The sequence below is a fragment of the Benincasa hispida genome, chromosome 10 (genome assembly GCF_009727055.1).
Source record: "Benincasa hispida cultivar B227 chromosome 10, ASM972705v1, whole genome shotgun sequence".
NCBI lineage: Eukaryota > Viridiplantae > Streptophyta > Magnoliopsida > Cucurbitales > Cucurbitaceae > Benincasa > Benincasa hispida.
The window spans coordinates 37,773,924-37,795,639 of record NC_052358.1 but is presented as its reverse complement, the minus strand read 5'-3'; the positions used below and the strand labels follow the sequence as shown (position 1 = coordinate 37,795,639).

Sequence of the window (21,716 nt, the reverse complement as noted above, 5' to 3'; positions counted from 1 at the left end):
TCATATGAGAGAAGATGAATGTTTTTTGTCTTCCTTTTTAAAGAAGGACAAAGTTGTCACATCTTTCCTCTTCTTGTTGAGTCTTGCAATGAGAAAGAAAAGAGATAGGAAAAGGGGTGTTTGGAATGGAGTTTGTTCCGAAATCTTTGTTTCTTCTTTCAACTTCTTTTCTTTTTCAATCCTTTTGAAAGTTGAAGAAAACTACATGTCAAATGTCTTTTTTTTTTTTTTTTTCAAGTTTTCTTTGTTGCTTTCTTCTTTACGATCTTGAAGATTGTTATTCCATGTTTTTTTTTTACTTAAACTGAAAGTTTTCGTCGTCGTCTTCTTCCTTCTTCGTTTTCATCTTTGAAAAGTTTTTTCGTGTTGATTGAACGAAAATAAACGATCTCGGACCAGGCTTCATTCCTCGCACGTAGCTTTTCCTTTAGTAAATTTTGGATGTTGGAAAGAAGAAAGACGTTTGATCAACTTTTGTGGTAAGCTCTCTTGAGCCTCTTATATGGGGATCATAACTGCTTGTATTTGTTTATATATTGGCTTTAACTTTTTAGGTTAGGGTTTGATAGTTGTTGGGAAGATTTGTCAATAGTGATATCCCATTGGAAACTATTTCAGAAAAAAAAAAATTTAGTTTTTAGTAATTGATGTTTTAGAAGTATAGATCATTTTTATTTTTCTGGGTGAACCATCGACCTTTAAAATGATAATTGATGTCTTAACTGTCGTTCTTTGATAATTTTTCTTCATAATTGTATTCTACATCTTTATTGTATGATTTTGGACATTTCTAAGAAGCGGTTGGGTCAACTATTCAATCAATCTGAAAAATACTATTGGAGACCTCAATTATATATATATATATATATATATATTAAAGTGTATAATAATAATAATAATAATAATAATAATAATAATAATAATGTAGGATATTGGAGGAAAATACCCTGTAGTTTAATGTTGCAAACCCTAGGGTTTGGAGTACAAATGTGGGATGGAGATCCAACCTCCTACATTTTAGATGAAAAACATGTAAATTATCATTGAACTAAGTTCACTTTGGTCAAATCTTATGGTTCAATTTATATATGACGTGAATTGGATGATACAAATATTTTTCGGTTAAAAAAATTATTATTGTAGCTCAATTGTAGAAAAATAAGATGTAAGTTCTTTCTGTTTAGAAAAAAAATAAAATGTCACTTCTTTCTATTTAGAAAAAAAGAGAAAATAATATTGTCGAAGAAAAAGATGTTTTCAAATTTTCCGTGGGATCTAAGTAGGAGAGAATTAATTTTTCTTTCTTGGAAAATTGTTGGAAATAGCACAAGTTTTCGCCTTACAAAGCTAGTTTCATTTTTGAAAATTTATTCAAACAGTCTTTCTCGGTCCATCTTGGATGAGATCGATCACCGAGATTTAATTAAAAAATCAACTTATTCTAATTCACGGATTGTTTTAGCCATTTTGGGTGAGAATTTTTCCAAATATTATGTAATCTACTCAAATCTTATATATTTTTAAATTTTCTCTAAATTCAATTATCTTTACTAAATATTATGTCAAAATCTTACGTAATTAGCCCAATTTCTAATTTTCAAATTAATCTATCAATCATCTAAATGATTTTTTTAGATGATCTCAGGTGATTGATTATGATTTATACATTTTGGGAAAGATTAAATTTTTCAAAAAAAATTAGGTAAGATATGAAAAGTATATAAAATCTCGGTACTAATCTCGGATAGATTAACACTAAGATCAGTGAATCCTCGAACAGATTAATACCGAGATTTTATTATTTTTTCTATCGTACTTATCTTTCTTTTTTTGCAATATTTAATCTTTTCCAAAATTTAAAAATCAAAATGCAATCATTCATCTTAAAAAAAAATCTAATTGATGTATTCATTTAAAAATTTAGAAATTCATATAATTGTGGAGATAGAAATTGGTCTAAAACTTTGAAAAATTAAGTAAGAATTGAATATAGTTGTAACCCCTTAGGTCTAGGATTCATAATATGGCATCGACATTCTCTTGTGACCTGAACAAACACGAGTCTTTTTAGTATATTTTGTTCTCTCTCACATGCATTCTAGGTAAATTCCTAGGAGGCCACCCAACGGATAGCTCTAAGCTAAGGATGCTTAACTTTGGAGTCCGTATGATTGAGCCACCGAAAAGGAAGATGCACATTGTTGGTATATGTTGAATGAGAAATTTTAGACCAATCGCAAATTATCGCATCATTTACTAAATTAATAAAAAAATTCCAAATAATTGAATTTTGAGACTAGTTAAAGTTGACATATGTCTCAATTAAAGTTGAAGACATAAATCGGCGAATTCCGATCATGCCACATGTTTCCTTCATAACCGTTGGATCGAATAAAATTAGAAAATAGGCTTAATTTGACTTAAATGTCAAATAAGACCCAAGGGTCAAATCCATGGACCCCCACGAAGCCTACATGAGAACTCAACAAGTAGAGGAGTTCTCTTCATTTGTGGTGGTTGGAAATTTCCTAATGAAAGTTGTAGCAGAGCAAGATCATGATAACTTTGGAGTTCTTATGATTGAGCCACCGAAAAGGAAAGTGGACCTTGTTGGTATAGGTAGTAACTTTTAATTCTTTTAAGCCTTTCTTAACTCTATTTTCATGTTCTCAGGATCCCTCCTATTCGGATGTGATATCTGTTCAATCATGTATCCCTCCTGAACTCGAGTCGTTATATTTAACAAAGATAAACAAATTTGGAGAAAATTTGAAAAATATAAGATTTAGGTAGATTACATAATTTGAAAACATTAGTAGAATCTCGATGTTTAGTTTACCGAGATGTAGTGAAAAAGGCCCAAAAGGGTGAAAATAATCGATAAGTTAGAAAATGTTATTATTTTTTTTTTTTTACCAAATCTTGGTGGTTGATCTCGCACGAGATGAACCGATAAAAACTTTTTGAACAAATTATAAAAAAGGGTGCTAGTTTTGTAAGATGAAACTTCAACGTGCTATTTCTGACAATTTCCTAATTATTCCCTCCCTCTCATTAATTACTGTTCATCTATCATCTTATAAGTTCACATTATTACCAATGATCTCTTTCATCTAATCCTACCTATTTTAAGTTCAGGTGCGTGTTTTCCATCCTAACGAGAGCTATGACACTAATTACTATCTCAAAGTTGATAGATTCGATTTTCCACTTATCAATAGTTGGAAAAAAAATGTATGTATTTTGTTTAAAATAAAGCATTATTCAATTAAGATTTAAATTGTACTAAAAAAATAGAGATTTTAAAAAAAAATCACTTTAATTAATTGCCATCTTTTTCCCATACTCAAAATCCATTCATTTGGATTATAAACCCACATTTGATCAAATGTCTCATTTTGATAAGTTTTCTTGTAAAAAGTTAAAGCTTTTTTCATCAGTATATTTCCAAAGAAGCATCATTTTAAGAAAAAAAAAAAATTCTTGGGAATTAATTTCCCTTTATTTATTTTTCTTAAATATTTAGTTAGGTTTTAAAGCTTTGTTCATCTTGGCATATTAGCCTAGTATAGTGTATAGAGACATAGGCTTAGTAGATAAGTTTAAGAAAAAAAGTTCATGTTTACTAATCTTGCCACCTTGTATTAATTTCATGTTATAACTTTTAATGTCATCAAATTGAACCATGGTTAATCTTAATTCAATATATAAAAATAATTAAATCAATTTTTTAAGTATTTACATTTTACTTTTTTTTAGAACAAAATTTTAAATAAATGAAACGAGTAATCCAAACTAACCCAACCCATATATTTCATAGTTAGATCGCGTTCATTTTTTTAATAAAGATTATTTGGATTGAAGAAATTTACAATTTCAACAATCGAGTTAAGTCTAAAAAGTCTTTCAATCAAATCCATAAACATCCCTAACACTAGATGTAAATCAATGATACACATTTATTATTTTATTAGTGTTTACTAGCGATACCGAGGTGAAAATATGTGTGAATAATAATGTGAAAATAAACAAATTATTTATAAATAATTTAGCTTGTTTTTCCATATATGCGAGTTGTCCCTTTATTTTATTGCCATAATAATAATAATAGCAATAATAATAATAATAATAATAATTATTATTATTATTGAAGGTTCCATCTTTTCTCTTCATTGAACTAGCACATGGTTCTTCTAGAGGATCCTAGATTCCTTTTAAAATGGAAGAAATTTGATTTGGGAGAATTTTATGAGAGCTTAAATATTTGGCATGAAAGAAATAGAAGCATCTTCAAAGGTAAAAAAACTTTCTTATTGTAGGTTTCTCTTCTTTTGTAATTACATACTCTAATTTTATTTTTATTCTTATACAAACGTTGGTACGATGCGTCAAGATAGGTGCAGTCGGATGCATCTAAATATTTTATAAAAAAGTAAAGAAAAAGAAAAAGAAAAAGAAAAAAAAAGAAGATGCAACGATTAAGATATCTATTCATTCCCATTTAGACAGATCATTTTATTGATTTGTTTATTTATGTGAGATAGAAGAAACAATTGATTTGTTTCTTGATCAATCATGCATCCAATATGAATTTATAGATTCTTAAATTCTATTTTTAATAAGTTATAAAATGGGATGCAAAAAAAAAGAAAAAAAAAAAACTGAAATGGTTGTGCACATTAAATATTTGGGATTTGGATCGCATATATTGTTTCATGTATATGAATATTGAAGATTTGAGTATATATATATATATATATATAGCAAACATATTGTAATTAAAGTGTGAGATGAAATATAAATATTTGGGATTTTAATTTCTAAGATAATTAATGTCTACGTTTGAATATGCAAGATAATTCATGTTTAGAAGTTAAATACATGTATTTGTTTTACCCATATATAGAAATCAATAATTATTTACGTTCTGTTTGGTATGGTTTTTTGTTTTTTCTTTTGAAAATTAAGTCCATTTCATCTAGATTTATTACAATGATTTGTATCTTTAACTATAATGGTTGAATTCTTAGTTAAATTCTAAAAACAAAAACAACTTTCAGAGAGCTACTTTTTTTTTAGTTCTCAAAATTTGGATTGGTTTTAATTTAGAGGTGAAAATGGTGTTCATAGACTTAATTTTTAAAAACAAAATCGTTACCAAATGAAATCTTAATTAAATACAAGGAATTAATTAATGAAGTCATGAACTAAATTGAATATTATTTAATATATTGTTATATTAACTAATATGTAATCACTTAAAAATGTTAAACATTGATTAAAATTATTAAGATTATTTAACGTAATCACTAAAAATAGTTAAATAATATAAATTAATAAGAATGTTAATAATAAATATTAAATTTCTTTTATTAAATAGTTAAGGTAAAATAAAGTATTATTCAATGCAAATGTATTATTTAAAATTTATTATGTCTAAATAATATGTTTATATATTTAGGAAAACTTTTACCGATAAAAAAAAATGTCATACTATTTATATAAATGATAAAAGAGAACACTGATAGACGTTATAGTGACTTATTATTAGTTTCTATCACTATAGTATGAATTATAGACTTTTTTCAGTTACTATCATTGACGTTGATAGACTTATACCAGCCTCTATCAATGATAAATTTTTACAAGTTTCTATCACTGATAGACACCAATAGACTTCTATCAACATCTGATAGACTTTTATCAGCGTCTATCTATGATAGACATTGATAACAATATCTATCACAACTATCTAAAAGCAACTAAACTCAAATCTAGCATCTCACTTCATGGATAAATAAATTATAACACCAATACTTGGGAAAGAAGAAGGGGAAGAAGAAGAGGAAAGAAAAATGGGAAAGATGATGAAGAGCTATGAAGCACAGATATTTCATGTGAGGCAAAGAATCAGACAAGTAATGAATACCGATATTTTCAGATACTTCCCAGATATGCATCTGATTTGACGTATCTATTTCCACGTGTACCTTTTCTTAAAGAAAAAAAACAAGTAACTCATCTAATCTTTCCCAATCTAAAACTAGGCACAAAGTTATGAAGCACAAATACTTCATGTAAGGCAAAGAATCTGTATCAGACACGTAATGGATACCGATATTTCCAAATACTACCCAGATACGTATTTGACACGCGATTTGACGTATCTATTTCGACGCGTACCTTTTTTTAAAGAAAAAAAGACAAGCAACTCATCTAATCTTTCCCAATCTAAAACTAGGCAACTTATTTAAAAACCTCACTACTCGAGTCCAAAACTAAAAGAAAAAAAATAAATAAAAGACCAAACTCTAAAATCATCTAATCTTCATCTTCAACAATTTAATGAAGAAATTCTTCGTTTATCTTCATACTTCTCTCTCTAATCTTCTTTGTAATATGAGTCACTTTTCTATTGCATTTTATTATCTATTGTACTTCAACATCTTAGATGTTTTTTTCTTTGTATTGTATTTCAGTGTTTATATTCTATTTGTGCTATTGTTATTAACTTGTATGCTAAATTTATCTATATCCTAGATTTTTTTAAGAAAAAAAAATATATCTTCAGTATCCTCATTTTTTAGAAATATATATATATTAAAAAAAATGACATATCCTTACACGTATCCATATCGAATTGTCATATCCGATCGTATCTGTATCGTGTAATCGTATCTGTATATGTATTTCATAGGTGAAGAGAGAAGATGATTAAATTTTACTGTATTGTATAAAAAATTTCCCTTATTTTGCTATTTTAGAAAACCCCACTTATATTTGTAATTAGTTAACATCAATAGTAATGACTAGTTAATATTAATTTATTAATTGATTAGACTATATTTCTGCTATTATCTCCTCAGTAGAAAGATCTAACGAGTTTTAAAGTTTTAGATAATAATATGTCGGATTTTAAAATGCAAAATCCGGCAAAACTACGAAAAATTTGAACACTAATAATAGTCCAACATGCCAAATCTATAGCAATAATATTGCGTTTGTAGCTTCCTTTGAACCAACCCCAAATGAAACAAGTTTAAACAGAGGTGAGCTATCTTGTAACAACATATATTATTTGAATCTGTCATAGGTAATAACATCAATATTTTCAGGATGCCATCTACATTTTCAAGAGATTGGAGAAAAGCTTTTTTTTTTTCCCTTCCTTTTATACGATATCGAATCTTCGGCGAATGAAATCAGTAATGACTAAAAATATTACTCACTGATGAAATTCAAGCTGCATAAAGTGAGCCAATGTTGTATAAAGTTGATCACAATAATATCTATGGATATTCTAGTCAATAAATAAGAAAAAAAAGAGTAACCAAAACCTCTCCTCACTCCTTGCATTGTACTCGTATCAGTCCAACGATCTCCGTGAAGGATAGGATACACAGCTACAAGCTACCAGCAAAAGACATCAAAGCTAAAAACTCCTCTTTTCGGGTCAATCTTCTTTACTCTGTGAAAGTCTCGCACGATGTCGAAGCTCAGCTCTCTTCCATCTGACTACTAGAAAGCATAACGTAAAGAGCGTGTTTATCTGTCATACAGAAATGAGGGTTCAGTTAAGTGTTCTTAACGCGGAAAACTCGACGACAAAAAAATGAAAGAAAATAAGTCATTCCAGTTTTAGCAAGCACTTGCCAGGATTATCATTGAAATTACAAGCAGTGGCCCAGACCAGAGTGCTGATAGGAAAACTCCATTTGGATCAAAATAGTTCTGGGTGGCGAAATTCTTCCAGTTTTTGCTCAATATTCTATTGATTCTTTCAGCAAAATATACGCCAGCCACTGTATGAGAAATACAAGTGCGTAAGTACTCCAAATATGGATTTCCTTATCCCTTGAAATGAAGAACATTTGGAGTTGAGACCTACATGAAAAAGTGCATATGAACTTGCAAAATATGAATGTGAACAAGCATGAAAGGGTTTTTGTGGAATGTAAAAATGTGTCTTCTCCTTGACATACATAAAAGATGTACACATCAACATGTAAAATGTAAATCTGAAATGTATCACAGTCATGTATAGTATACAAGCATGAAAGAACTTTTGTGGTGCACAAAGGGAATTCATTTCGAGTACAATAAAAAAATATATGACATTTTCCAACATTTGATCATACACTTCAAACTTTCTACAACAAGCCAAAAGAGATTCTAAAAGAGCGATCTATTTAATTATAATAGTCAGATAAAAGGAACCAGGTTAAACCAAATAGCTTTATGGCTGGAAATCATACAAGCATAATGCAATCAACAACTTAAGCACGCAAATGTAATCCTATGAATTCTATTGCAACCTTGCAGCAGTGACTCCAAAATTGCATTCAGACCATAGAGTTCATCTTTGAGCTCAAGAGTAGTATGTTTCCATAACCTAAATGGCTAGAGCAAAACTCACTACTTTGCCAGTGGCCCAGTACAGAGGATGCAATATTTACAGTATGCAAACATAACTATATAATTGCAACCTTGATGGAGCAAATAATTTCCAAAAAGTTATTCAAACCTCAGAATTCATCTCTAAGCTCAAGAGTTAGTAAAGTTTTCATAACCCTCATTGCTAGACCAGAACTCAATACTTTGCCAGGATGCAATATGAACAGCAATCAAAGAATTCAATATAGCAAAACCATAAACAACGCCATTACATTTCAACAAGAAAAGCAAGTAGAAGAGAAGATCATACGTGCAAGAAGGAACAAGAACATCTGAAAGTTAGTACGTTTCCTTGTAAAGATAGTTATTATCAGCAACAATCCATGAAAACCCAATAACCCCATTAACCAAGGTTCCTGCAAAATGTCAAAAAATAAAAACAATATTCAAATTAAGAACGAACTTCACAGAACACAGAACAGGAAACAGGATCGAATTAGAGGCAAAAAGAAGCAAAAGTACATAAAAGGTTCTTGATGGGGTTTGAGTGAATTTTACCTTCCAGTCAATGGCGTGGAAGAAACCGACGAAATTATCGACGGCGGGACGGATACCGGATCGGAGTTCGGAGGAAATTTTCTGAATCAGATCCGCCATTTGGTCCATATGTTCCTCCATTGCAGATCTCAACTCCTCCATGAGTAGAAAATCAAATTGAAGGGCCCGAAAGATGTGTTTCGATTCGAAAATGAAATTTACAGTCTCGGCTGTGATCTCTGTTCGGATCTTCGGTTCTTGTTCGACCCACCAAAACCTCGACCTTGGATCTGAAATCAAATCACGCTATGAAACGACCGCGTTTTCTCTCAAACCCCTCTGGAAAATTCCAGAAATTATAGATGGTGACTGTTTTCAGCCTAAATTTCATTTCGTTTTGCTTCGTCAATTTTCAGAATTATTATTATTATTTTTATAATATTTCTTTATTATTATTTTTTTAAATATCACATTTCAAGTTGGTGTGAGTGCTTAAAATATCTACCAACTTATACTCACAAAGATATAATTATTTTTGTTGGCGCTCGAGTCTCGTCTGTGCTAGACTCTGTTGCATGTGCCTTGTGACCTTCACTTCCAATCCCATTCCATTCGGTCTAGTCTTGGTATTCCATGAATTGACCTGTGTAATGTTCATTGCATCAATGTGGTGCCAAACCTAATACACTCTGATGCTTAAGTTAGTACTAAAAGTGGTTAATTCACAAAAAGAAGTAAGATTGGGTATCTCATTTGGAAATTACTCACTCTTCCCTTTTTGGGTGGTCGAATGGACTATTTATAAGCATGTCCCTAATAAACGTTTACAATATGTGACGGCAATGATGTCAGGGACATTTTTGGCGCTTGAGATTGCAGGGTATCAGTTCGAACCCGACTCGATTATTTTCCTATTAGTATATATTCACTAGCTTGACATTTTTTCTTTTAGGACGTTACTTCCTTATACCTTCCCCTATATCATTTGGGCTTGGGCCCATCCGTGAGTTTTGAGTCTTGTCTTGTCTTGGACAACCCTCTAACAATTTTTATTTTAATCTAAAAATTTTTAAAATGTAAATTTTAGTTTTAAAATTTTTGAGGTGTTTCGTTATTGAGCTTTACGTAACATAATTAAAGGCTAAATCAATTCAAATTTGACATCAATTTGCAAACTCTAAAAAATTAAGAAATGCAAAACTAGATCAAACACCCATGATTCATAATCGAACTATCCCAAATCGATTAATCCATGGTTTACATTTTAATCAATTTAGCCCCATACTATATGAAGTAGGGGATGAACAAATTCAACGTTAGGCCAAACTTATATTCTCACAGTTATAAGAGACATTATGTTCTCGATAAGTCTAATAATATGATGCACCTGATGTATCACCTTTTGTTGGTAGATGTTCGAAGAGCATATTTATAGTTAGAGAGCCACATGTCTTGCATAGTTGTATAGACAACTGTATTAAAGTGTAATGATTGATAGTAAAGACTTCACAGACCTATTAATGCTGTTACAAATATAAGTATGAGATCGATGACTTTTTTGGCCCATGGACAAATGCACCAATGTGAGAATAAAATAGTTGCTTGACCTCAAGCCAAATTATACGATCTTTTTGCTTTATTAAAATGCTATAACATTTTCTCGTTTGATATCCTAAACCCTAAACATTTTGTAAACATTTGCTAGTGGAATGATGTTAAAGTTGTAATGAACAACCCTATATACGTGTTTGTTCAATAAAGATATGTGTTGCATACCTTAACCCCTAAATAAGTATGATGGAGTTTTCTTATTTTTGTTCTTCATCTTTTTTATGTATATTAATTTCAACCAACTGTGTAGATTAAACGGGAGCCTTAGACTTGATCAGAATATTGTCAATGACTTGTCTCAATGGGCATGAAGTACAGACAATTAAAGTGCCCTCCATTTGATTATTCCTAGTAGAGTGATATGCCAATTTTGTTAGATGTGACAAATTTCTCGACAATGCGATACATATAAGCTCACACATGTATGACCTACATGATTAGTATGAACAAGATCAAGTTAGTCGTTTAGCTCCTCAACTAGATATATGGAAAAATCGACACAATTATACTATTCTGGGGGATGCTATCATAGAGTGTATAGTAATTGGGCTTAAATATGAAAGTTGGTATTCCAACATCAGCTAGTGATATGTTATATATGTAGAAGTAGTGTATCATTTTTTGGTAAGAATTATTTTTTATTTTTATGAATATTTATAATTTGACGTCCTAAAGTTCTTTTAATTTTCATTTTACATAAAAATATTATCAACCTCACTATAAGTAATAGGATGGATATAAAAAGATCAATAACCATATACCAACCTTGACATCGGAGAAAGTTAAGCTATCTCAGGAGGATGATGATCTTATTCAACATTCTGACAATTCGGTTGAACATGGAGTACAACATGAAGTTCCAATATTGACGGAACAATGCACGACTATATTTATGATGCAACCTCTCATGACGTTTGGTTCATATTCGACAATTTCTTCATAATACAATAATCACTTTGGACCTAGGTCAATCATCACATACTCGATGCACGTTTCAAGATCAATATGTAGTCTATCGAGTCTATAATGAAAGTAGAGATGAAGGTCAAATGAAAATTGTACGGGATTATAGTAATCGAGAACAATATATGCCTTACCAGAGATGCTATAGACATGATCAAAGTGAATAATATTTTGTTTCTAATATTACATTCATAATTTTGAGTAATTTAATTTAATGATTTTTTAAGTTGAAATGTAGTTTAGTTTTTATTTTATAAATAACTTTTTGTGTTTAGTAAGTTTTTATTTGATTAAATTTAAATCTATTAAAAAGAAAATGACAAGAACGGTTCTTTCATTCTAAAGAAAATTATAACAGAAGGACAAAATAAATGTGCTGCAACTAGCATAAAAAATATTGGTGTATAGAGTTTTCAATTAAATAGAAACGTGAATGTATAAAAATCGACAGGATGTCAATATCGATGGATATTTCTATAATTTTTTTTTAAAAAAAAAAGAAAAAGAAAAAAACACACTATTCGAAAAAAGAAGGAAAAAAGAAAAGAAAATTAGATGTGTCTATGCTAAATATAAAAAAAGACTGTGTAAACGAAGTTCAATTACATCTTTATAGAGACACACGAAGTTCAATTGCGTCTTTATAAAGACACAATTGACCTGGAAAAGAAAAAAAGCCGGATACAACTCAAGATGATTGGTTTCCAAAAAGCCGTGTTTTTATATCATTTTTGCAAATAGTTTCTCGAATTCCCTTGTCTTTACAATATTTGCTCCAATTTAGGGGTTAATCCTCCAAATTTTAATCCCAAGTCATTTCCCAAGCATCCTAAATTTGAATACATTGCCTGACTTTTTAAAGAACAGAAACAAATAGTTTGAACAATGTACCATGCTCAGTGTATAAGTACACCAGATAATAAACAGTGATTTCAATGGACCAACTTATTTTGGTACTTATTATAATATACAAGAGATCTATGTATATATAGTTCAAAGCATAATATGTACCCAAAAAAATCACTGAGCTCTCTCCATATCCTATATAGAGAAAAAAAGAAGTTGCTTAGATTGGTTTTTTCCCTCTTCAAAATTCTGTTCTTGTTTGAGCTAATATTCCAACCACTGTTTCCCCAAAGAAGTTGGTGCTGCATTTGTGTCAAAGCAGCTTGAAATCTGGGTTTTATTGAAGCTGGAATATGGCAGTCAGGATCCAAAAAGTAGCTCCTTAAGAGATGTTAGAGGTGAGTTGAATCCATATACCACAGAGTCTCTCCAGAAGAAAAAGCCTACAAAAATTACCAAACCATTATATATCTACATGAACAATCATGTTTCTCACTTGCCATTTCATGCCTTTTTGTTTTGTTTTGCTTTTTTTTCCTTCCACAGCAGTATCAGATATCTAGAGGTTATTTGATATGATAATATATTCATGTTTCTCAAATTTTTACTTTGTGAATTTAGACCATGTTTGATAACCACTAGGTTTTGGCTTTTGGTTTTTGAAAATTATGTTTGTTTTCTTATGACTTTTGTATTATAGTTTTCATTGTTCCTAACTAAACATTTGAATTCCTCCTAGTCAAATTCCAAAAATAAACATGATTTTTTTTGTTTTTGAAACTTGACTTAGTTTTTGAAAACTCCTAAAAGATAGATAACAAAACAAAGAAATATGTAAAAGTAGTGTTTATAAACTTAATTTTTCAAAAAACTAAAAACCAAATGGTTATCAAACGGAACCTTGATTATGGTTTTTGAAAATTAAACTTATAAACATCACTTTCACCTATAAGTTGGTATTCACTTCCCACTAGTGTTTTTAAAAACTACGTCAAATTTTGAAAATTAAAAAAGTAGTTCCCAAAAACTTGTCTTTTTTTTTAGAATTTGAATAAAAGGAGTGTTTTTTCAAGAAATAATCGAACCATAGTACAGAATTTAGAAGAGAACATGTATAAATTTCTAAAACAGAAAATTAAAAACAAAATAGTTACCAAACGTGGTCGTAGTAATTATTTCCTATAACAGAAAATCTGGTCTTATATTTTACCTTTCCAACTTCTGAAAACAAAATAAAAATACTGTATTATCATTTTTTTACTTGAAAACTCGTAATAAATACTAAAAAGAAGATGACAATGACAAAAAAAAAAAATCATTTTCAAGTAAAACTTTTATTTATTAGCTCGTTCATATACAACATGAAAACAAAAAAACAAAAAACGAGAAATAAAAACATTACCAAAACAAGCAGACAGATGTATTTTTTTAATCAGAAAAGAAAAGTCATTGTTTCTTTTCAACAAAACAATATAAATCTGTTCTCTCAGGTGGCAATTAGTGGAGAAAGAGAAGTATATAGAAGGGAAAAATGAATTGAGATAAGAGGAGAACCTATCCAGGAGAATAGACCAGCAGTTGTAGCAACGAAGAACTCCATGCTCACGGCATTGCAACTGTGGGATCCATAAACACATTTACTTAACTAATACTAAGGCAACAAAAAATGCTGATGAATCGAAATAATCTGCAGCTTACCAGTACAAGCATACAATGTTAGCATATCCATAAAACAAAATTGCCCAACCAGAACCCAAGAACCTGCAATTTTGGTTGCAACGAGTATTATCAATACGGTAAAGAAGGCTGTTACACTGTTATACACTCAGCAATCGTTGTGGCTATGAAGTACACTTTTAAAAGTGAATGAAATAGACACAACAAAGTGCACTTTTAAAAGTGAATGAAATAGACACAACAAAGTTCAAGGACTAAATTTATGATTTGACCTATTTGCATTAATCTGCACAAGATTTTTTTTTTTTTCTCTTTATTTATTTATTTATTTTTAAAAACCATAGAAATATGGATGTAGTTTGGAAGCTTCTCAAGGAGATTTGCCCGTGCTTCTCAAAGCCATCCTAAACACATCATAATTTTAACATCCTACCTATTTTGACATTCAAGTTGATTGAAAACAAAATAATGATCAGAAAACAGACATGAAAGTTTTGATCAGGCAGGTAATAGCTTTACCACATGAAGTCTCGAATGAATAACGCTCGTGGAAGCACAAGACCATTTCCAATCAGGGCAAGAAGCATTGTGAGAGCTGATAAGCCTTTAATATTCTCAGGATTCAGATAATTAGTCCACTGAACAAATAGCATATGATGGTTAGTGGTAAAATAAAGATGAAGATATTTACTTTTATCATTCTAAGAGTTCAAACAGGATAAATACCATTTGCGAAACCGGCATCCACATAAAGAGGAGGGTTGCTGTCCATCCTGATAATGCTCCGACAACTTTCACACCTTTCTCAGGAAGTTTTCCTGCTCGTGCCTGTAAATCTTACAAGGACACTTTTAAGGGATGTTGAACTAGATCGGAGTGATAACGTTTTTAGCAACACCATGAGGAAAGATAGTAATCTTGGTTTCAGATCTCAATTTCACACTATCCCATTTAATAACTATATACACTGTCTCTTATACACATCTAGATGTGTATAAGAGACAGCAGTTACTCCATGCAAGATACTATTCGGTATGAATGGAACAAAAGTAGACCACATAACCTGCAAAAAAGAAAAAATTGCAAAACCAAAATTCCATCTCTTTGAGACAAATTTTACTATTAAATGTTATCATCTCTTGAATGAAGCTGGGGCTAGAAGAGAGATTACCTGGGGGAGAATAGAAAATCCACCAACAGTGATAAAGTCTTCCCAAAATTTCAAGATTTGTATAGGAAGAACATTAAAGTAATTCATAAAGTTTATAAGAAGACCAGAAGCCACAACAGTCGACGTGGCTGCAAAATAAGGCAGGGGCATTGCCCCTGCTATTGCAAGCTGGGCAAAAACTATATATGTTGTAACTGCTCCTAATGTTTGAATCACCATGGCCTCCTTCTCCCTCTTCTTTGCAAAGTATGATAGCAGTGCAAGGTTCCCAAGCAAACCAGTTAACATCCCCTACATGTATAAATTAACTCTTTGAGGTTCAATACCTTGGCATTTCTTGGATTAGAAATAAATGAAATTGGAAAGTGAAAGAGACAGGGAATACTTCTCTTTCACTTCCAGAAAACTTGAATTATCTGAATTATCTAGAAAACACTGAATATTAATGCACATGTTTACTGTAAATGTTCATCTTCATTTTCGTTGAACAGCTTAAGATATGTTTAGGAGTCATTTTGAAATGGTTAAAACCACTCTTGTCATCTTCAAAATCACTTTGAACATGCCCTTAATCATTCAGATTCATTTAACATTTGATTATACAATTTTAAACACGATTTTCATAGTATCAAAATTGATTTTGAATCATTAAAAACATGTTTTGGATAGATTTTTGAATACGACAAAAATGATTTTAACCATTTCAAAATCGCTTTCAAACATACCATTCGAATGGAAACATTTCTTACCAGCCACGGAACAGCTAAAAGCGCAGTTTTGTTTCCAGCTAAAAGATTTCGAGCATTAAGGATAATCTGAGGCAATTGCAACAACATAAAAGGAATATTTGCTGCTCCGGAGAACTTTGCTGTTAACGAATTCCACTCCTCAAACCTTTTGCTTTCCCTTAAAGTCTCAGATCCCTTTCACAGTATAAAAAGAGAACGTCAGTACATACATACAATAAGCAGGATCTGCTGGGCCATTCCAAAACTTAATTGTTTTAGTGTAAGATACAAGGCCCAACATTATACACCATTATTTTATATTGCTATTGAAATTCATGACCATGATAATAGATGAAGTTAGCATTTAAAAATTGCAAGCCAACTCAACAGCGAGAAACGTAATATCTTGTTCTGCCACTTATTCAACAACACAACCCATTTGACATCAGAAAGAGAATGATAGCATTTCCATTCCCAGCTTAGAAATTCGCAAGTCGTGTATTTGCTTCACAAATTGGAGATTCTAAACTTGATCGATCATTCTATAGAAAAATTTTAAAAAATTGATGTTTCTACTTCCAATTCATTCCTATGGCAAGCACATACCACAATCAAAAGCACATCCTAACATTCTAGCAAACATGATGGCGAGTTGAAAATTAAAATGCCCATTGTTCAAGTATTGATGAAGAGTTTAACCAGGAAACAAATCCCAAATGAAGCAATAAAAAGAGAAAACGATGAACAAGATACAAGAGCAACCTGGTGATGCGACTGGGGGACGTCGGAGTCCACGGCGGCGACCGGAGTGAAACGGCGGCCGTGAGGCAAGTTTAAGCGAGAACTGTGTGGCAGCACCTGCTTCAAACAAAAGCAATTGTGCGGATTTGGGTTATTCAAAGGCAAAGAGAGGAAAATGGGCTTCAAAGGAATCGAAACCGAGTAAAACCCAAGTGGGTTTCGTCGTAAAGGAGCTGTTGCCCCATTTGAAGCCAATGGGGGCTTAACCGCCATTAACATCACGCTAAGCTCAGATTTCTGACAGACCCAAATGAGATTGATTCGTTAGAAAGACAAAGAGAAGGTAGAAGCTGATGATTGGCAGTAGAATCACAGTTGGGTCGGTACAGAGAGAGGGAAAATGGGTTGAATTGTGAATTGGGGTGGCTTCCGATTTTAGAGAAATGGGAGATGACGAGTGGAAAGAATCTCGATTGGGAGCTTTGATAAGACAAAGATGAACTTGTTTGGAGCGTTTCTGAGATGGGTCAGAGAGATATTTAGGGACGATCGGCATTTCGTTTCACGTTCTTTCTTGAAAAGGAAGTATGGGAAAGGAAAGGAGAGACGGGGAGAAGCAGCCAGGTTAGGCACAAGATCCAATTTGATGAGTAATTTTGCAAAGTACAAGCCTCACATGCCTTGGCCTTGGCCCTTGGACGTCTCATTCAAACTTTCTTTTTTCTCTCGTCATTCTAAAAAGAATTTCCTTTTAAGTTCTAAGGTGTTTATTCTTCATGTCACCACATTTCAGGTAATGTTTTCTTTTTTAAAACTTTATTGACTTTGTGGGGGAAGCATATCTTAGATTCCACTCATTTATATGATTAATAACGAGTTTAGGCCACGTTTATTAATTCGTAATGAGAATTGGTATAATCGTAATAAAATTTCATTGATAGATCAATCGTAATGAGCCGCAATCACAAATGTAATTAGATTACTTTTTATTGCATTTACTTAAAATTATGAATTTAGTCAAATTTACTGTTACCTTTACGATTATCTTTACCTCTAAGGGTCAAACCGTTACGGTAACGATAATGGTAAATGTGTCCAAATTTATAGTTTCTTCTATAACAATAATGCTAACCATAACCACAACCATAATAGTAACCGTATGAAGTAATTTTTGGATGCAGTTGGATTGATCGCCCTCCACTCGTCAATTGGTTTGCGTTGTTTATTATAGATTTGGACGTGAGTCTCATGTGTCAGTACGGATACAGAACACAAGTGAACAACACCAAAACAACACCAAATGTAATAAAATGGAGTTCACTTTTTAAATTACCGTTGATTTATTATCGCTACATTGAGATAAATGTGACCTTAAATTTATACATTAATGAAAATGATGTTGTTTGGTTGGAATTATAAAGCTTCATTATGTGAGTTTTTTCGTTAGTCATGGTCCTATACTTTTAGGCCTCTACACTTTCTATTGTGTTATTTGATTACTTGAGGGGCTTTATTGCAAAATAATGAGTAAGGTTGTTAATGGTGAATCTCATGATACCAAGATAGGTGAGAAAGAATAAAAAAGTGTGTAAGAAGTGTGTAAATTGAGAGAAGAAAGTGAGCCAACATTCTTTTGTAAATCAAGGTTGAGATTGAGAGGAGAATGAAAAATAATCAAAGTTGAAACATCTTCGTAGTGGATGTAGAGGCAATATGGTTGAATCATTATAATTTTTGTGGGTTGTTTTCTTCTTTCTTAATCTCCTTTCTTTTGCCTTTTTCAATTAATTAGAAGTTTCGGTTTGAGTCATTTTGTTGTGTTGCTTTCTAAACTTAGATAACAATTGGTATCAAAGCCTTCGAGCAAAGAATTGCTGATCACTTTAAGGTCCAGAGATAAAAAAAAATAAAAAAATTGAAAGGATAAAATAGGGTAGTGGAGAAGTTTACCAAAGGGAGATATGATTATTTGTTGGCTTTTTTCTTTTTCTTTTTTTTTTTTTTGCCTTTTTTTTGTCCTTATTATCAAATTTATTAATTTTTTGCTTAAATGAAGAAGATATAGCTGAAATAAGCCTAACAAAAAAAAAAAATAATAATAATAATACTCGAGTTGATGAGTTGAAGATTTTTTTCATCAAAATGGATCAATTGAAAGGTGACATGTGGAGCAATAGAGAGATACATAGTGGACTTTTGATTTTTTTTTTTGTTGAATTTTAAAAGAAAATGATATTTAAAATAAGCAAATTAATTTAAATGACAAAATTGCTGAAAATATTTACAGATAATAGCAAATTATTATAGTCTATCTGCGATAGACCACTATCTGTGTGGAACTAGTTATCTACGTCATGATAGACATAGATAAACTACTATCTGTGTCTATCATGGCATAGATAACTGCTATCTGTTTCTATCATAGCACAGATAGACACAAATAGTAGTTTATCATGGTTTATCGCAGATAGACAATGAAATTGTACTATATTTGTAAATATTTTGGCTCATTTTCCTATATTTGAAAACAACCATTTAATATATATATATATAAATTATGTTTGTGTCTAACAACTATTTGAGTTTAAAAAGAAAAAAGAAAAGAAAAGAAAAACTAAGCACATGCAATAGTTTAATTATTACTACTTTTATGGGCTCTTTGGTTGGAGAGAAAAGATAGTGGGAATGGGAATGGGCTTATAAAGGTTATGTTTGGTTTGTGGACTTTGTTTATTTATCTTGGAAAAGACAATTCCCAAACATCTTTTAGCCACATAAGTGAAGGAATTACATATCCATTGAGAAATGTGAGTTTTCAGTTCTTCTTCCCCTTTCTACCACCTTTTTCCTTCCTTCATAGTATCTTCTATGTAATAGGAGACTTTATAACATGTTATACATAGGTATGTATATATATTTGGTGCTTTTATCAAATGATGTGTACTCCTTATTTTGAGCTAGCATGTTAGTGCTTGCTAAGTATCTTCATTTTGAATGAATGTTGCACTGTACTCTTGTTTGTAACTACGAATATTGACATAATATAAATTCTTATTTTGTCTATGTTTAGTATTTATACTTTGATATTGTTTATATTTGATTTTTGGGATAAAATATAGTGTAGCTGCCTAAGGTTATTTTTAATAATTGCATAATAAAAATAAAACTGCACAGATTAATTATTTAAAATCAATTAAGACAAGTTTTTTTATTAGTTATATGCTTTATAATTGCACAAAATTTTGAAAGTTATCACACAATTTAAACAAAAATAACATTTATTTAGGTGATCTAATAATATTCTCATGGAACACATTATTCCCAAGAAAAGTTGATAACAGAAATCCTACACAACCAAACATAGTTATTTTTAATTTCCACACATACTATTCCTAGGCATTGTTTTCCCATACACAACTAAACATAGTCATCATGATTCTCATTAATTTTATTCTCAACCCTTATCATCATCCGATGGTCCAAATTAGATGGTTTCCAACAACTTTCTTCTCTTTAAATCATCTTTGTTTCCAAATTTCACAATAATTTTTCAATATTTTTCAATCCTCCATAAACACAAAGCTTTCATTATTGCTCTCTTCAAGTTTCAATTGTTTTTCTTTTCATCTAATTCATGAGAGATATTTATTGTTTGGTGAGAATTGATTTGTTGAATGCTCAAACTTGTAAATCAACTTTTTTAGAGAGTTTGTCAAATGTGTTTTGAGTGTTGTAACGGTTTGTAGGGGCGTACATAGGCTAGGTTAGGTTGGGTTAGGGGAATCTTTTGAACTAACTTGAAATTTCAAGTTTATTGAGTTGACTATCCGAATGACTCGAATAGTGTCATCAATCCCACCTTTAAAATTCGGGTTGAATTTGTCGGGTTGATTTTTTTTTCTTTCTTTTTTCCTTGTGCTTTCCGATAGCTTGAAATAGAATCCTTGAAAAGAAGCAGAAGGACGGTTGAACGCTAAAGCTGACGAACAGAGAATGAAACGCTTGAACGCAGAAGCTAACAAATGGAATGGTTGAACGCTGAACGAAGAACTAAGTACTGATGCCGAATCAAAAGAGACGAACTGAATCGAGCCTATAACTGAATATGAATCAAAAGAGAGAAAGCTAGAGATGAGAGGAGTTCCAAAGTGGGAGAGCTGGAGAAGGTACGAATTCTAAAGAACAAAAAATACGTAGATAGCCAAAGGGATTGACAGTTTGAGCCTTGGGAGTGAGGGAAAGGGATTTGAGGAGTGAGAGTGAAGATTGAAGTGACACTTTCAACTTCCAAATATCAGAACCTAAAACTAAAAGTTATAATATATATATATATACACACACACTAGTGCAAGATTTCTGGGGCATTAGCTATCAACTCCAAATTCCAAATTTTGGATCTAAGGTATTACATTACCAATACACTCAGGTTGCAAGGGATGTAGAAGAATATAGGATTACTAGCTGCCAATTCTGATTCCAAATCTTGGACTCGAGACATTATTACAAATGTTACGAACGACTCTACTTGCATGTATGACAATTTCACTATGTTATGTGTATTGAAATTACTTTGCCCTAGTATGATTAGTTCTGAATATACATTTCTCGATGAATTTTCATAGTCATGCTCACATGTTTTAAAGATTATGTTCTTGAAAGACTATATTTTAAGGTTATAGTCAAAGGCTATCTTTTGAAGATTTCATAGGTTTTAAACTTTTTGAGTTGCTAGAATACATGGGAAATTATAAGTTCATGCACGATTATATATATACACAACACCTATGACTAGTAATTCATGATTGTCTGTATTAATGATATGTTGTTTATATATTAATTATATTTATATAAAAAAATTGTTTTCTTATAAACTCTGGCCACTTATTGGACTTATTTACTCACTTTTTCTTTTAAAAATTTCAATAGGTGGCACTTGAGTATCTAAGAGGCCTATCAAAGATGAGATCCGCCACCAATTGTATCTAAATTACATAACAATTGCATGTACATGTATTATTGACTTTATTTTATAATGATTTTGAAAACAT

The 21,716-nt window shown here is 31.1% G+C and overlaps 2 protein-coding genes across 2 annotated transcripts; both read right to left on the bottom strand.

The window, feature by feature from the left end:
- Positions 1 to 7,055: 7,055 nt before the first annotated feature.
- On the bottom strand, positions 7,056 to 9,301 carry LOC120087863 (transmembrane protein 18). Its single transcript, XM_039044828.1, has 4 exons — positions 8,953 to 9,301; positions 8,705 to 8,810; positions 7,654 to 7,802; positions 7,056 to 7,549 (listed from the first exon to the last, which is right to left on the bottom strand). The coding sequence occupies exons 1-4, from the start codon at positions 9,091 to 9,093 to the stop codon at positions 7,454 to 7,456; spliced, it is 492 nt and encodes a 163-aa protein (XP_038900756.1). The 5' UTR covers positions 9,094 to 9,301; the 3' UTR covers positions 7,056 to 7,453.
- A 3,031-nt stretch (positions 9,302 to 12,332) lies between these two features.
- Positions 12,333 to 17,295, bottom strand: LOC120088613 (maltose excess protein 1-like, chloroplastic). The gene is made up of 9 exons (XM_039046027.1): positions 16,690 to 17,295; positions 15,949 to 16,122; positions 15,200 to 15,490; positions 14,995 to 15,091; positions 14,755 to 14,849; positions 14,548 to 14,666; positions 14,050 to 14,112; positions 13,906 to 13,967; positions 12,333 to 12,794 (listed from the first exon to the last, which is right to left on the bottom strand). Exons 1-9 carry the CDS (start codon positions 16,945 to 16,947, stop codon positions 12,712 to 12,714), a joined length of 1,242 nt encoding a protein of 413 aa, XP_038901955.1. The 5' UTR covers positions 16,948 to 17,295; the 3' UTR covers positions 12,333 to 12,711.
- Between the last annotated feature and the right edge of the window lie 4,421 nt (positions 17,296 to 21,716).